This window comes from Podarcis erhardii, assembly GCF_964252035.2.
Source record: "Podarcis erhardii genome assembly, chromosome: 12".
Lineage (NCBI taxonomy): Eukaryota > Metazoa > Chordata > Lepidosauria > Squamata > Lacertidae > Podarcis > Podarcis erhardii.
In genome coordinates, this window is record NC_138513.1 from 47,027,710 (window position 1) to 47,043,558 (window position 15,849).

At 44.3% G+C, this 15,849-nt stretch overlaps 1 protein-coding gene across 7 annotated transcripts in view; it reads right to left on the reverse strand.

Annotated features, from left to right (window-relative positions):
* The window catches only part of AOAH (acyloxyacyl hydrolase), a 98,586-nt gene that overhangs the window by 9,266 nt on the left and 73,471 nt on the right, over positions 1–15,849 (reverse strand). For 4 of the 7 annotated variants that reach the window (XM_081834802.1, XM_081834801.1, XM_081834803.1 and 1 more), the window contains 7 exons: positions 14,557–14,593; positions 12,929–13,003; positions 8,416–8,588; positions 6,206–6,264; positions 4,780–4,839; positions 3,653–3,749; positions 23–99 (listed from right to left, as the gene is read on the reverse strand). In XM_081834802.1, coding sequence (XP_081690928.1) covers positions 23–99; positions 3,653–3,749; positions 4,780–4,839; positions 6,206–6,264; positions 8,416–8,588; positions 12,929–13,003; positions 14,557–14,593 — 578 coding nt within the window. The remainder of the gene's footprint in view (positions 1–22; positions 100–3,652; positions 3,750–4,779; positions 4,840–6,205; positions 6,265–8,415; positions 8,589–12,928; positions 13,004–14,556; positions 14,594–15,849) is intronic. The other 3 variants (XM_081834804.1, XM_081834805.1, XM_081834806.1) reach the window with 3 other exon arrangements.

Below are 15,849 nucleotides of genomic sequence, written 5' to 3' on the forward strand. Positions count from 1 at the left end.
ACTGCCCTTCTCGGCTACTTACCTGGTTAGGATGAAATCCATCCACAGGTTCTATTAGCTGCCAGGCCTCTCCTCCAAACTTCTGCCACATCTCAGCAACTGTAAATGAGATAATCACAGCAGATTATGCACGGCACGTATAAGCGCCACATCCACTTCACCCAGCATCACAGGCAGTATTTTTAGCAGATGAGTTGTGCACATGAAGATTATGATGATTTATGAAACATTGTCAGAGCCAATACTGAATCCAAACCCCTTTCCTTCCAGGCGGCATTTAAGCCTTTCCAAGATATTTATGCAAGGTAAACTCTTGGAGCATAAATGCTGGCAGAAGAAGACACATTCAGTTCCAAGTAAGAATGAGGCCCACATGAGGCAAAGGTACAAAATACGTAAACTAAATTCTGATTGAACACATTCCGTCTCCTATTCTTCACTCACCTCTTCCACAAAATCAAAATTCAAGGTCATTGCTTTCTGGAAACAAAATGGACAGTCGTGGTTATATATGCACTTGGATCTGAACCGTTTTCATTACTGCATACGACTGGTCCAAATGGTCAGATGTTGCTATGAGGTTCAGATATGTCAAGCCTCGTGCCAAAGGTCCCAAACTCTTCTTGGGACATCATGCCTTACCCCGGGTAACCTTCCAAATCCCCCGTCTCTGTTCACACTTCAGAGCAGGGGGGAAGGCCAGTTTTCTTGCATTGCCAATGTCCCTATAATGTTTCTTCCTGGCCATAGCAGGTTGTTTTGCATGGGCTAGCCCAGGAATTCCTCTGCAGCCTGTATAAAAGGTAAAGGTAAAGGACCCCTGACAATTAAGTCCACTCGCAAACGACTGGGGTTGCGGCGCTCATCTCGCTTTACTGGCCGAGGGAGCCAACGTTTGTCCGAAGACAGTTTTTCCGGGTCATGTGGTCAGCATGACTAAGCTGCTTCTGGAGAACCAGAGGAGCGCACGGAAACACCGTTTACCTTCCTGCCGGAGTGGTACCTATTTATCTACTTGCATTTGGACGTGCTTTCAAACTGCTAGGTTGGCAGGAGCAGGGACCGAGCAAAAGGAGCTCACCCCGTCATGGGGATTCGAACCGCCAAGCTTCTGATCAGCAAGCCCTAGGCTCTGTGGTTTAGAGCACAGTGCCACCCGCGTCCCTTCAAATCCCAAATAATGAAAACCCTACCATTTATTAATTTCCAGGGGATTTTTTTTTTGGGGGGGGGGAGACCTATAGCAATACTAATCTCTCACAAACTGACAGCTACCATCATTTTCAGTCTATTATGCCCCTACCTGAATACATCAGATTTCTTGCATGTGAACAAACACGTATGACACCCAGCTCTGTGATCTAGATTTAAAAAAACCACTTTAAATGTTGGGAGTTTAAGAGGGTTAAAGGAACTATGACAGAAGCTCACTGTGTGCTCACACATTCTATTTTCCTCACTTTCCACTTTTTCAGGTTTTTAAGTGCTACAAGAATCTGTGAGCAGCAATGTTAAGAGGAAGGAATTTCCATAGCAGGAATGAGCTTCATGGGGGACTTAAGAAACAGTCTAAAATTCTGGGTGAGGCCTAATCCACAATGAAACCAGTGCCAGGGCTCTCAAACTCCAAAAATTAGGACGTCACCCAAAGCCAGAGGGGTGGAGGGAGAGATTGCAATAGCTGCTGAATATTTAATAATACTTTGAGATTCCAAAAAGGGGGTTGCACTAACTTTAGCAAAAAGAAAATGAAAAATAGGTCAGTGAAGAGAGCAGAGGCAGGTGAGAAGGGGAACTGACAAGTGATGCTTCTACTAAGCCGAAGCCTTTAATTGTAAACACGATTATGGGCCTGTGACAAACATTCCCTAAGGTTGTGTTGCATTTTCTTTTGTTTGCCAACGTGAAAAGGTAAACCCCATTGATTCCCCCACCCAACCCAGACTCAATATATTTAGCACTTCGAAGTAATTTGGCTCATCAGCAATCAGATAATGACTCTCATGAAACATTAAGAGGGTATTCAGAATGGTTTTGATTTAAGCGACGGATCCCTTAATAATTTATTGTAAGCGAAGAATAAATGATTGCATAGCTAAGTAAAAGGAATGTTTAGGAAGCAAAGTCTGTAAGCCTCTTATGCCTGGATCCTGCAAGAAAAGAAACTACTGCTTAAACGTACTGTTTCCTTGCTGGGTTGGCACCCACATGAGTCGAGTGAGAGCCAGATGCACATTCATGTAGCCAGTGGTCTACAGATTTTGGCTGGACTAGCCGACCATCCAAAATCTGTATTCTCCACCAACACTGTCCCTTCCTCAATGGAGGGATAGATTCTTGTTTTGGGCATCACAATGAGCTCAGGGCCAGCCCACTCATGAGACAAGGTGCGGTGACTGCTTCAGGTGGCAGGATCCACAGGGGCAGCAGATGTCAGTCTTTCTCTCCTCCCCCCTTCTTCCCTGGTGGGGAGGGGGGTGCCAAAATATCTTGGGCTGGCCCTGGGAGAACACAAGGTCAGATCAGAATTCAGCCTCTGGACCAGCGGGGCTTCTGCTAGCAGAAAAAGTCACCCAGGTCCCCTCAATGGTTCTAGTGGAAGCCTTCTCACCATTACTGCTGCTGATGGGGGTGACTGCTGGAACTAGCAAGGGGAGAGGGGGAGTAAGTTGTATGGAAGAACCTTCTAACCTCTGGATCCAGCAAATGTTAAAATATAAGCCAGGCTATCTTCCTGTGTTGAGGAGATAGCCTGGGTTATGTGCCATTAAGGGAAACAAAGGAAAGAGGAGGTGGCAAATGGGTGGGTGGGTTAGAAGGATGAAGCCAAAAAGTTGAAAGTTGCAGTGATGTGAGCTAGTAGCAAAGCAACAAGCTCGAGAGTGATTGATTTCTGTGGCTGTGGAAGAAGCATGATCCTCCTGGGGTGTGGATGCCGCGATGCCCTCCATCGCAGGCTCAGGTTCTCTATATATGTAAATAAAGACACCACCATCTCTGCTGTCCCTCATTCCCGAAGGAAACACAAACCCGGGGTAAGCGCCTGGAATCCCTGGAATCTCGCACCGCTCTGAGATTGGGGTGGTGTGTTGTTGCTGGGTCCACCCCACAACTGTCACCTCCTAGAGCCCTGTGGCCCTGGTTGCCTCCCTTTTCTGTCACTGCTTGCACATCGGTGCTCTCTGAGCTTGCAGGAGAGAGGAGGCAGGGCCACATCCTCCAGCTACCTTGTTTCTGGGAAACCCAGCAGGTGGGTGGGGTACAAATATTTTATTTTATTTTATTTTATTTTATTTTATTTTATTTTATTTTATTTTATTTTATTTTATTATTATATTATATTATATTATATTATATTATATTATATTATATTATATTATATTATATTATATTATATTATATTATATTTTAATTATTGGTAGTTATCAATCCTGGGCAAGTGAATGGAGTGCAGCAACAGCAGGTTGCCCCATTCAGGGATTGGGGGCCCACTGACTGCACCTTTCCCAACCCCCCCCCCGTACCCAAACCCAGGGGCATCCTTAGGGAAATAAACAATTGGAATTTGTCTTTTGGACTGGTAGGCATCACTCCTCCCATCTAGTGATATGTATCAAGTGGGTTTTTATTCAGCTCCTCTATAAAAGCTTACCTTCCTTCAGTGGGTAATCCATGTAGAAAAGGTCAAAATTGGCATATTTCTCGGATTTTGCCAGCTCCTTCAGGACACTGGAAAGCTGTAAGGCTCTCTGTGGGGTGTCGGGAATCCACAAGAAATATATGTGTGAATTGTTTTATTGTTATGAGAACTCTTGCCCATCTCTGCCTGCCAGGAGTCCAGAGCACCTTACAGTAATATGCACAATAAAACAACATGCAAGCTTTGTGTGGCCACACTGCTTTCAGTTTCTGCGCACAAAAACAAGTGTGAAATTAAATCTGCCATTTAACGTCCAAGTCACAGAGCTGCCCGCCCCCCTTTGCTTGGACAAACAGCTGACTTTGCTTACAACCTTGACCAATACAGTATTAAGATATTGGCACAGTTTATAGAGCAACATTTCCCTGCAAGGTTCAGAGCTTCACAACCAAGGTATGCATTCAATGCCAGCCTAAGCCATTTCCAGTCGGTAGAAAGACAATTCCCTCCTGGATCTGCTGTAGGCAAAACTGCTTGAGCGAAAGGTCCCTCAAGTGCCACTATTTGTCAAATTCATTTATAACTGATTCAGATGTCCAAGACAGGACGAACTACAGTTCTTCCTTGTGACTGAGCTGCTTTAGACATCATGAAGAGGGGGAGTGCCTGCTTGCAAGCCCCTCCACGCCAAGACCCCCTTGCATGTAGAAAGCTAGCACAACAGGGAAAATATTACGCTAGAAGCACTTGATACCTATGCAGGCTGCTTTCAAAAATGTTCATTCTTAGGCAAGGCAGTCCCATAAAAGGTCTATTAGCTTGTGCCCAACCTTGAAGATTTAAGTGAGATATTACTCTGGGGAAGAACAAGAACTGGCAGGCTATTTTGCTGGCATTTGAACCCCATGTACATTAAGCAGATTGTTTAAATATATAAGAAACTGAATCCGATCTGAGCATCTTGAACTGAAGCAGAACAATACAAGCCCTTGGTGATATTAGGAGTCTTCACTAAAACAGTGATATAAAATATCCTGTCCTTTTAAACCTTATTTCCTTCTTACAGTAGAAGTCCAAATACCGTCTTTAAAAATAGAATATCTGAATATATTTTAAAATTACTTTTATATTAAACATACCTCTGAGGTCAGGTTCCTAAGAGTGGCATTTGCAGACATCCAGCCAACGCATGGAGAAGACTGTGTGAATGCAGAAAGATTTAAATATTTGTGTGTGTAAAATATAATAATAATAATAATAATAATAATAATAATAATAATAATATGTCTATTCACCTTTCCTCTGAAGATGACAAGGTGGTTTATTATTATTATTATTATTACTACACACACACACACACACACACACACACACACACACACACAAAATACATAGTAACAAACAAAAAGAATAGCCCCACACAAACAGTTTAAAAGACCATAGTTTAATTAGCCAAAGGGAGAAGAGGAATGTTTTTGCCTCACACCTAAAGATATGTAATGAAGGCACCAGGAGACAGAGAAAAACCTCCATTAACTGGAAGGCTGGAGATGTTATCAAAAACATTGCATGTATTTTTTAAAACAAAGTGTTACCGTTTCAGACCTAGGCAGGAAACATAGAGTGAAGGAGATAATTCAGATTAACAACTGAAATTCAGAAAACAGATGTTCTTAATAGATGCGGACTCAATCGTCTGTAATCTCTGCTGTGTTTAAGAACTTTACATCTGTTTGGAGCACTAAAACTCAGGGGTGGCCTATAAGAACTTAGGTGCCCTAAACAAAATATTGAAATGAGATCCCCCTTCTTCTCCCCCCAGTTAAGTTTGGATCCTGTCATCACTCCAGGATTTCACCTATTCAATTTGTCCTTGGGGCTTTTTGATCTCAACAGACTTGCTTTTGCCCCGGGCAACACTTTGGTACGAAAAAGCAAGGTATGGGGACTAGCAGGGGAATCCAACACTCATCTCCTTCCATTTGCTTCTTCTTCAAAGTTCCACCTTGTGATAAGACCAGCCCTGTCTAAAAGCCAAGAGATTAGCTCATAGTCTATACTTGCTACATACAGTTACATGCCTAATTATTTTACGCCAGGGGTCAGGAACCATTTTCAGCTGTGGGCCGGTCCACCATCCCTCAGACCATGTGGTGGACCGGACTATGTTTTGGAAAAAAATAATGAACAAATTCCTATGCCCCACAAATAACCCAGAGATGCATTTTAAATAAAAGCATACATTCTACTCATGTAAAAACACCAGGCAGGCCCCACAAATAACCCAGAGATGCATTTTAAATAAAAGCACACATTCTACTCATGTAAAATCACACTGATTCCCGGACCATCCATAGGCTGGATTGAGAAGGCAACTGGGCCACATCCGGCCCCCGGTCCTTAGGTTGCCTACCCCTGCTTTACGCTCTTCCTAAAGGAAGGTTTGTTTACGAACCTCATGAACTTACACCACAACTAGATGTCAAACCAACAGAATGCATCACCTCTCACACTCAGCTTTTTTCAGCCCAAGATGTAATTTCATTGGACATTCAGGCAACTTACCTGTAGACAGGTGAGAAACGAGAAAAAATGTTTGTATGTGACATCTTTGTTCAACTGGCCTGGAAAACAGAAATATTTTCAAAACTGACCACGTGAAAACATATCACGTCCCTTGCTGGAAACACATTAGAAATCTGCCTGGCGAGAGCATTTGAGTGAACGTGTTTGGGCTTAACTCCGGGAAAGGAAGCTCACTTCTGACCTTCACATGCTGAGCGTGAAAATCTCAAGAGATTCTCATTGTGTTCAGTGCTTAGAAGCATCTCTACAGTTGGGAGACTTCCATTATCAACCCACAAAGGTCAGAAGTGGAGCTGTGGGAGAAGAGGACATTGTGGGTTGGTATGCAACCCGAGTCTACATGCAACCACCTAAAAGCAGGAAAAAGACTAAGAATTTCACTGTTTGTGCTCAGGCACCCCAGTACATAGAATAGGCAGGCAGCCCTCGGACGCTCTCCCTCCTTTGATATTTCCTGCCACTATCACTATATTCATTAGTGTACAGTGGCTATTTTGATAGCTAGCATATGTACACGACAATCCTCATGAAGATTTGGCATAGGCAATGGTGCCAAAATTAGGTATAAGGCAATTAATAGCAGTTTGTCTTATTATTGGATCTGCAACAACTCTATTCAGGCTTCTTCGGATTTAGCTAAAAGCTATCCAGTGGCATAGCGTGGGGGGTGCAGGGGGGGCCGGCCGCACTGGGTGCAACATCTGGGGTTAGGGTTAGGGGGCGCAAATCCACGGGTTAGGGGGCCCAAATCCACGGGTTAGGGGGCGCAAATTACTTGCCTTGCCCCAGGTGCTGACAACCCACGCTACGCCACTGAAGCTATCCACAAAGCCTAGTGCTTGTTTGGTTTACCTTCCAGTTTTTCTCCAATGTTTTGGGATGAGCTAAGGTTCATAAGGCCTTTTATGCTCTCCACAACTTTGTGAAGCAAAGCTGAGCAGTATGATTTGCCCAAGTTCGCTCAGACACTTGCACAGCTATGTAAGGATTCAAAATGAGCTCTCTTTGGCCCCATTCATATATATCCTTTGTAACTGCTGCTGCAAATAAACTCCCTCAGGCTGATTCACACAATGTATTTGCAATCACTATATAGCCGGCATAGGCAAACTCGGCCCTCCAGGTGTTTTTGGACTACAACTCCCATGATCCCTAGCTAGCAGAACCAGTGGTCAGGGATGATGGGAACTGTAGTCTCAAAACACCTGGAGGGCCGAGTTTGCCTATGCCTGCTATATAACCTACCATAGGCTTTATTGTTGCCCCTACACATCTGTGTCTCAAGTCACATTACACTCACTCACTCACTCACTCACTCACTCACTCTTCTTTACTTCTGCATATACACCTTTTCCACCTCTATTCTCAGCCAATTAAGCTAACAAGAGATCAGAGTCACATAACATTCAGTTCGAATCCCAGGGTTGAGTGACTGATACCCATTAACAAACCTTTCACTCTCCAAAACCAATCTAGCTTTTTCACATCAAGGAGGAAGATTAAAGACAACTGTGTGCATCCATGGCTTTTTTATACCACACATAAGGTTGGCTTTAAAAAGGTGGAAATAATGCATTCTGTCACAGAGAGAAACATATACTTCTTCTGTTCAGGTGACCTAAATTCAAGTATTGTTAAACTCACATCAGGCTTCCCATAACATGCTCTATATTAAGAAATGTTCATATCTGATTATTTGTCTCGTAGTTTTTTCTCCTTCTTGGATCAAGATAATGAATTACAGTATCTTAAGCTGAACTCCTACATGCCCTTACCAGGGGATAAGTCCCACTGAATTCACGGCACCTAGTTGGAAGCGCTGAAACCTATCAGGCAGGCAGTCTGCCTTTGACACAATTGGGAAGAGAGACATTTGTAAAACTTTTAAAGTTTAGAAAGAAATAATACAAAAGAGCGGGGAGATTTGTTTATTTTTTTTGCCAAAGAAGGCACTGGTGGAATTTTCAGCCATGACCACAAAAAATGTAATCACCAAAGCCCAAACCAAGTTGTCCTTTATATATCTTAAGTACAGTATACCCACTATCTAGTATAAAGCTGGACAATGTGCTTTCACTGAAAGGAGGAGCTCAAATTTTGCAACTTGCACAAATCTGAGGGCCATGTGGTGAATGAACTGGCACCTCCGCAGCGCCATCACATCTAAGAAAGAAAGTTGGCGTATTTACCCAGAGGATAGAATCGATCGTGCAAGTTATCCCACAGAAAGTGACCGTCTACCAAACCGGTTAAAACCACATGGCTCCCTTTGGGAAGGAGGCCGTTGAGATATTGCAGAGCCTGCATAACACTGGCGCGCATCTGCTCAGGCCGTGTCATGTGTTCAACAGTGTCAGGATACCTAAGAAAGAAAAAGACCACATGGTGCTTAGCAAGGAACAGCAAAAGCAAAACGGCTAATTGGTCTCCTGTTTGGCTACGCTTTGGGTGATCTGTTTGGATGCATTTGTCAAGACTAGGAGGGTTACTGAACCCCAGCGGCTGCCATAAGCGACTGGCAGGCTACGAGAAATGATGGATCATCAAGCTGTGCAGGCTGGGACTAGATGGTTAATTGTGGCCATTCTGACCCCGTTATTCCATGCAGAATTTCAAGAGTTTAGTGCCGGATGTGCCTCATGTGTCCCAACAAAGCTGGGATGTATCCTTGTTAAGAAGCAGTGGTTCTGAAAGATTAAAAGTTAAATATTGACATGTGTCTCCATCTATAGATGCACACTGTCTCACAGCAGTTAACAGAAACCCTTAGAAGATCAAGCATTTTCAGAACTGGGGAACTTGGGCAGAGAAGCCTTTATCATGGCTGATTTACCATTAAGGGAGTTTAATCTTTTTTCTGTTATTTCTTTCAGTTGTCCCTCATTTCAAAGCACAGATTGCCTCTGGCCCCAATCAGTCAGCTCTTGTTTCCTTCTTGTTATCATGCCTTTATGTCACAGATAAAATACAGCAATGGGAAAAGAAAGCTGCAGAGATGATCAGTTAGTGGAAAAACAGCAAATCTAACAATTTTGCTTGCTTCCCTTCTCTCTCAAAAAAAATCCCAGAACCCCACTGTGAATTCATTTTTTTTCATGTTTCTTTTTTATTATTATTTCGCTGTCCTACATTCGTGCCTTGGTAGGCTGTGAGATACGTACCATCTGTCTATATTTTTGTACATCCTCCTCATTTGGACATTGCAATTTGGGTTCTGCTGGGAAAGCACATGATTCGCCAATTTCATTATCTCTGTCACTTACAAATGCCTGTATTTCTCAATCTCTCACTTGCCACCTTGGCATGAAATATTGGCAGTTAACTGGGCTTTGGCTGAGGTGTGATTCTGCAGTACAGAAGCTACAGCACTTACTTCAGCTAGAAACAGAGACCTGAATTAAACCAGGAGAGGGATGCATTGTTCCAATCAACATGGCTCTAAATACCAGTTTAATAGGATAGTGAAATACTGTCACTTGTTAATTAAAACAACCGCCATTTTTAAAGAAAAAAACCCAGCAACCGGTATCTGTTATGAATGCTTATGTTTCACTATATCTGCATATTAATTCCTGGACGATGAATGTATAGTTTGATATCCAAAAAAACACATCTCTGTTTTGTGAGTTGGCAAAGATTTTGATGGTGCTAAAGCCAAGGGTGGGTTTAGGGAAAAGTACTGTACACATTCTAGTGGACTTTTATAGATCAGTTATTTCATTGCATGCCCCTCCCCTCTCTTTTCCCAGTACTATTTTCCCAACAGATTTATCCCAGTGCCTTTTTAAAGGAAGTTATCATCGTGAAAAGTAACAGGAACTAGCCAACAGCTTCCCTTGAGATCACAGCTAGACTTGAACAAGGGCAAGCATTAATGTTTCATTCTTTTGCAGAATATGATGCATTCTCTTTCTGATACAAAGGTCTGGGATTCTTGTGGAACCCTTGCAGTTTCAAAAACCTAGCCACTAACAGCATACCAAAACCATCCAAATGGAAGTAAGAATAATAAAAAACAAACAAACAGAAAGACAAAGCAAGAATGAATTAATGGCACAACTTGCTGGAGTAACATTTGTGAGATACTGCAGGGAGAGAGTAAGGTGAGCACTTGTGTCTGAAAAGAAACAAAACAAAAACTCCTCTTGTCACATTAATGGTGCAAATGGACAATATGGCATCAACACAGGCCATTTATTTAAATGTCAATATTCCCAAGTGAGGGTGAAAGAAAAGCAACAGAATTAGATACTCCATTCTAAGTTTTGTATAGAGAACTCGAGAGCTTGATATTTCGTATTATTTTTCCTTCATTTATTTCCATTCACGATACCACGGAAGTATACTGCAGCTCAGCCAATGCCAAGCATTACTGATTAGTTACTGTATTTTTCACTCCATAAGACGCACTTTCCCCCCCTCTTAAAATCTAAGGGGAAATGTCTGTGCGTCTTATGGAGCGAATGTGTGGTCCCTGGGGCTGCCGGGGGGGGGGGGACCCGGGTTTCCCTCACCAGCCCCGACAAGCTCTGGGAGCAGCGGGAAGGCTGCGCCCCACCTGCTCTTTGGGGCTGGCAGTGGCTTTCCCGGGGCTGGCAGTGAGGGAAGCTCGGCTTTCCCCACAAGCTGCGGGGAGCCACGGAAAGACTGTGAGCAGCCTTTGCGCAGCCTTCCTGCTGCTCCCCGGGGCTGGCGGTGAGGGAAGCTCGGCTTTCCCCACCGCCAGCCCCACAAGCGAAAGGAACCCGAGGCTATCTGAAGAGCGAGAGGAGTCGGTGCGCACTGACCTCTCTCGCTCTCCAGATAGCCGCCTGAAGTCTCCAGAGCGCGACGGGAGGTCCCGCCGCACTCTGGAGGCTTCGGGATACCTTCTGCTGAAGCCTGGAGAGCGAGAGGGGTCGGTGCGCACCGATCCCTCTCGCTCTCCAGGCTTCAAAGATAGCCGCCTTCGGGTTCCTTTCGCTGAAGGGTAGGTGCCCCTTGAGCTAAGGCGCAGCGCCCCTTCAGCTAAGTGGGAGGAGAAATGCAAGGGGTTCTGTTTCTCCTGCCACTTCGCTGAAGGGGTGCTGCGCAGAGAGGGGGAGATTTTTTTTTTCTTGTTCTCCCCCTCTAAAACAAGGTGCGTCCTATGGTTAGGTGTGTCCTATAGAGGGAAAAATATGTTATTTAGACTCACAATATTGAACTTTTGACATAGTATCAAACCACTGCATAATGTAAATCTTCTATTATGGTAATTAATACCTCAGTACTATGATGATGATGATGATGATGATGGCCTGGGAATCCGATTCAGAGGCTGAACCGGAGGAATCCCAGCCTGCACAAGAGTCCCTGCCTCCAGGGCCGGCTGAACTGGGGCAGGGCCTTGATTCTGAAGCGCCTGCACCTGTGCCGGATCCTCAGGAGCAGGCACCAGGTGATTCCACTCTGGCTCCAGAGGTGGTTGAGGATTCAGTGCCTACAGGTGAGTCTCCCTCTGGGTCCAGTAACCCTTCAGCCTCTCCTGAACTGCAGAGGCTCAGGGCAGAGAGGCGGAGGGAACTGGTTTCTCCTAGGAGGAGTACTCGCCTTAAGGCCAGGAGAGGCGGGTCTCCTGGGGGCCGGGACCGCCCCTGGCCTCAGAGAAGATAAAGGCCAGTCAGCCCGGTCCCAGGTTGCGGGAGCAACTTCGTTGAAGAGTTGTTTCGGCCAGCACCCAGTCCGGTTCCCCCAGAGTTCCTGTCCTTGCCCAACTCCTCGCTTTGGACCCCGCTTCGCTTGTGGAGGACTGTCTGCCGACCCTCGACTCAGGTCCTGGACCTCGCCCCACGGTAACCCTCCCCCTGGACCAGCACAATTATTAAACTGCTTCCACTTGTGGGCTGCCTGTCATTTATATAACCAAACAATCTCATGGTTGGCACATTCCCACTAAATATGAGTTTATTTGGGAACATTCATGAATATTTGGTGTATCTGGATACCAGAATGTGCACATAAATATACCAGAATGTGCACATGAGCACTTGTGTCCCCCCACACCAACAAGATCAGATAATTCTATCAAGGATGTTACACAAATGATAATTAAAATGTGCCCTGCATATATTGGTTTTTACACCTGTTTAACTATCATGCTTTTTACGTGCAGTGGTACCTTGGTTTATGAACTTACCGTATTTTTCACTCCATAAGACGCACTTTCTCCCTCCTAAAAACTAAGGGGAAATGTGTGTGCGTCTTATGGAGCGAATGCAGCTGGGAGGCTCTGCTCAGTGCTCCCTTTAAAGAATTTTTTTTCCTGGCATTCCCCCTCTAAAAACTAGGTGCGTCTTATGGTCAGGTGCGTCTTATAGAGCAAAAATACAATAATCTGTTCCAGAAGTCCATTCTTAAACCAAGGCGTTCTTAAAGCAAGGCGTGCTTTCCCATAGCAGCCGGGGACTCAATTTACAATTTACAAATGGAACACACTCAACAGGAAGCGAAACATGTTCTTATTCCAAGGCAAAGTTCACAAACCAAAACACGTTCTTAATCCGAGGTGTTCATAAACTAAGCTGTTCTTAAACCAAGGTACCACTGTACATTCCCCCCTCCCCCAAGAAACCTCAGCATTCTTGTTTAGAGAACTATAATTTCCCAAGTTCTCTGCAAACGGGATATGACTATTAAATTAGTTTAAGATATACCCAATGTTATATTTTCTTAAAACCTTACCCATTGCAGACGTCATTTCCAATCATTGAAAAGATAACTATTGCAGGCTTGTCAAACTGTTGACTCCTTGCCAAGCTGGAAATAAAAGATAAACGAAAACTCAGTCTTAAAATTCTACTCACAGCATGAACAATTCTCTCTGGGTTGTATCTAACTCAGAGCAGATCCAATGAAATCCATGGACATGTCTAACTGAGGTCCACTGATTTAAGTAGGTCTACTCTGAGTATGACTTAGATATAACCCTCTCTTTCCCTCTGTAACAACATACAGTATGTTCCTATTACACAGAACTTACTAATGCAATATAATTTTATAAGGGTTTATAGCAAATAGATGAGGCTTTAAGATCACGCTGCTCATCAATATAATCAATGACAACTGGTGATGACAACGATAATAATAGAATCAAAGAATTATAGAGTTGGAAGGGATCCTGACAGTTTTCTACTCCAACCACCTGCAAGGCAGTTATTCTGCCCACAGCCATCCCTGGGTGGCCTTGAACCACCAACCTTCTGGTTAACAGCCAGACGCACTCACCCATTGTGCCATGGGAGGGACACTTAATTTTTCTTTAACATAGCTGCTTCTCATAGTAAGCATGTACTTACTATGTGCACTATGACATATACTATGACATATACACAGCTTTCCCAATAGGGACCTGGTAGGGTCACACCACCAGTTATAGGAGCCAACTCCTAGGGGCCAAGGGGTCTTTGTCCCCCAATAAAGTATTTGTGGGGCCTGGGAGGGCCTCCAAAGTTGATGGGCATTATCATTGTCATACCCCATTGTTCTGCTTGGACACTGAGGTCCAGCTCCGAGGGCCTTCTGGCGGTTCCCTCCCTGCGAGAAGGCAAGTTACAGGGAACCAGGCAGAGGGCCATCTCGGTAGTGGCACCCACCCTGTGGAACACCCTCCCACCAGATGTCAAACAGAACAACAACTACCAGACTTTTAGAAGACATCTGAAGGCAGCCCTGTTTAGGGAAACCCAGCCAGATGGGTGAGGTATGTATATATATATATATATATATATATATATATATATATATATATATATATATATAAATGTGCACCATGTCATGTGATTGATTATGTGGGGTGGGGCTTACCTGCCCCCCCCATATTTTATTCAAGTTGGCACTGCTGCCATCTAATTCAGTATTGTCAACTGTGTGGTACTCCAGGGATTCAAGCTGCAGCTTTTCTCGGACTAACCTGGAGATTCCAGCGGTTGAACCTTGTTCCTTCTTCAGGCAAAGCAGTTGCTCAACCACTGAGCTGTAGCCCTTCCCCAAACAGATTTAGGCAAAGGAACTCTCAAGCTACTTCAGAGATGAAAACCACTGGTTTGGATGGCTTTAACATATTAGACATTAAAACATTAACTATGAAAAGGATTGGACAAATTCATGGAGGATACATCAAGCAACAACCATTCTCATGTTAGCCAAATGGAATCTCAGCCTCCATTTGGCTAACATGAGAATAGTTTGCCTAGTGCATTTGGACTTTCAAGTAGCAAAGTGATAGTGGTGTAGCTGGGGCCTTGCATTGTCCTGCAGCTCGCTATTTAAACTATGGATCAAATGGTTCAAATCCCCCATTAACTATTTACCTCTTTACAAGCTCTAGGACGTTTAGCGAAGAGCCACCTAGATGATCAAAGGCAATGAATAAAAGAGAGTTTTGCACAGCTTAAGTAACAAGACTTGTAAAAGGCATGAAACATCCAATGAAATAAGGTCCCCTTGAAATTGGTGACATTTGAGTGAATTGTGATTAACTTTGCGGGATCATGTCTAGCTGGAAAGCTGGACCTACTATTTCCCAACTGAAGCAAGTCAACTTTTCATAACCTACTAGGCTTCTCAGGCAGCAACCCAGATATCCCTCCCAGCAACTTCACATCAACCAGGCAAGCAAGCGGTCAGGCTGCACTCCTTTCCTTACCCCTTCCCCAGGTCACGTGACCCATCTCTCCCCAGCGGTTATTCAGAAAACTCAAAGTACTGCTGACTATGGCAGACAGGGAAGGCAGATGAAAGGGAGGGAATCAGTTGAGAGAAACTATGGTGCCTCCGTTCACAGTAAACCGAAGATACAGGGTAGAATCTACCCCTTTCCATTACAATCTATCAGCCTGTATCGCATTGTTCGTAATAAGCAGTCTCTGATTATCAGCTTTTGGAAACAAAAGCCCCAAGTTGTCCATCACCTATTCTCAAGGCACATTTTTGCATCTGCAAATGTATTTTGCTACCTGCATCCCATTATTTTGCTGAAAAGCCATGCCATGGCAAACATGATTAATACCAATTGCCCTAGAAGGCCTTGAACGTTTGCAAGTCAGTCATGGATGAACAGATGGGGAGGTAGCCAGCCAGCCAGAAGCTTGGCAGGGAATGAGAAAAGATACTGTTAGACTTGTATGCTAGAACAGTCTGGCTGTGAACTGGCCTTATCTTCTTGTTGAATGAACCTTTTGCTCCTCCAAACCATAAAGAAAAAAGGACTCCTGACAGTTAAGTTCAGTCGTGAACGACTTTGGGGTTGCGGCGCTCATCTCACTTTACTGGCTGAGGGAGCCGATGTACAGCTTCCGGGTCATGTGGCCAGCATGACTAAGCTGCTTCTGGCGAACCAGAGCAGTGCACAGAAATGCCGTTTACCTTCCCGCCAGAGTGGTACCTATTTATCTACTTGCACTTGGACGTGCTTTTGAATTGCTAGGGACGTGGGTGGCGCTGTGGTCTAAACCACTGTGCCTTGGGCTTGCTGATCAGAAGGTCAGCGGTTCAAATCCCCGCAACGGGGTGAGCTCCCGTTGTTCAGTCCCAGCTCCTGCCAAACCATAAAGAAGGTATAACAATTTAAAGTTGCAAACAAACTCCAGGTGAACTAGGATTCC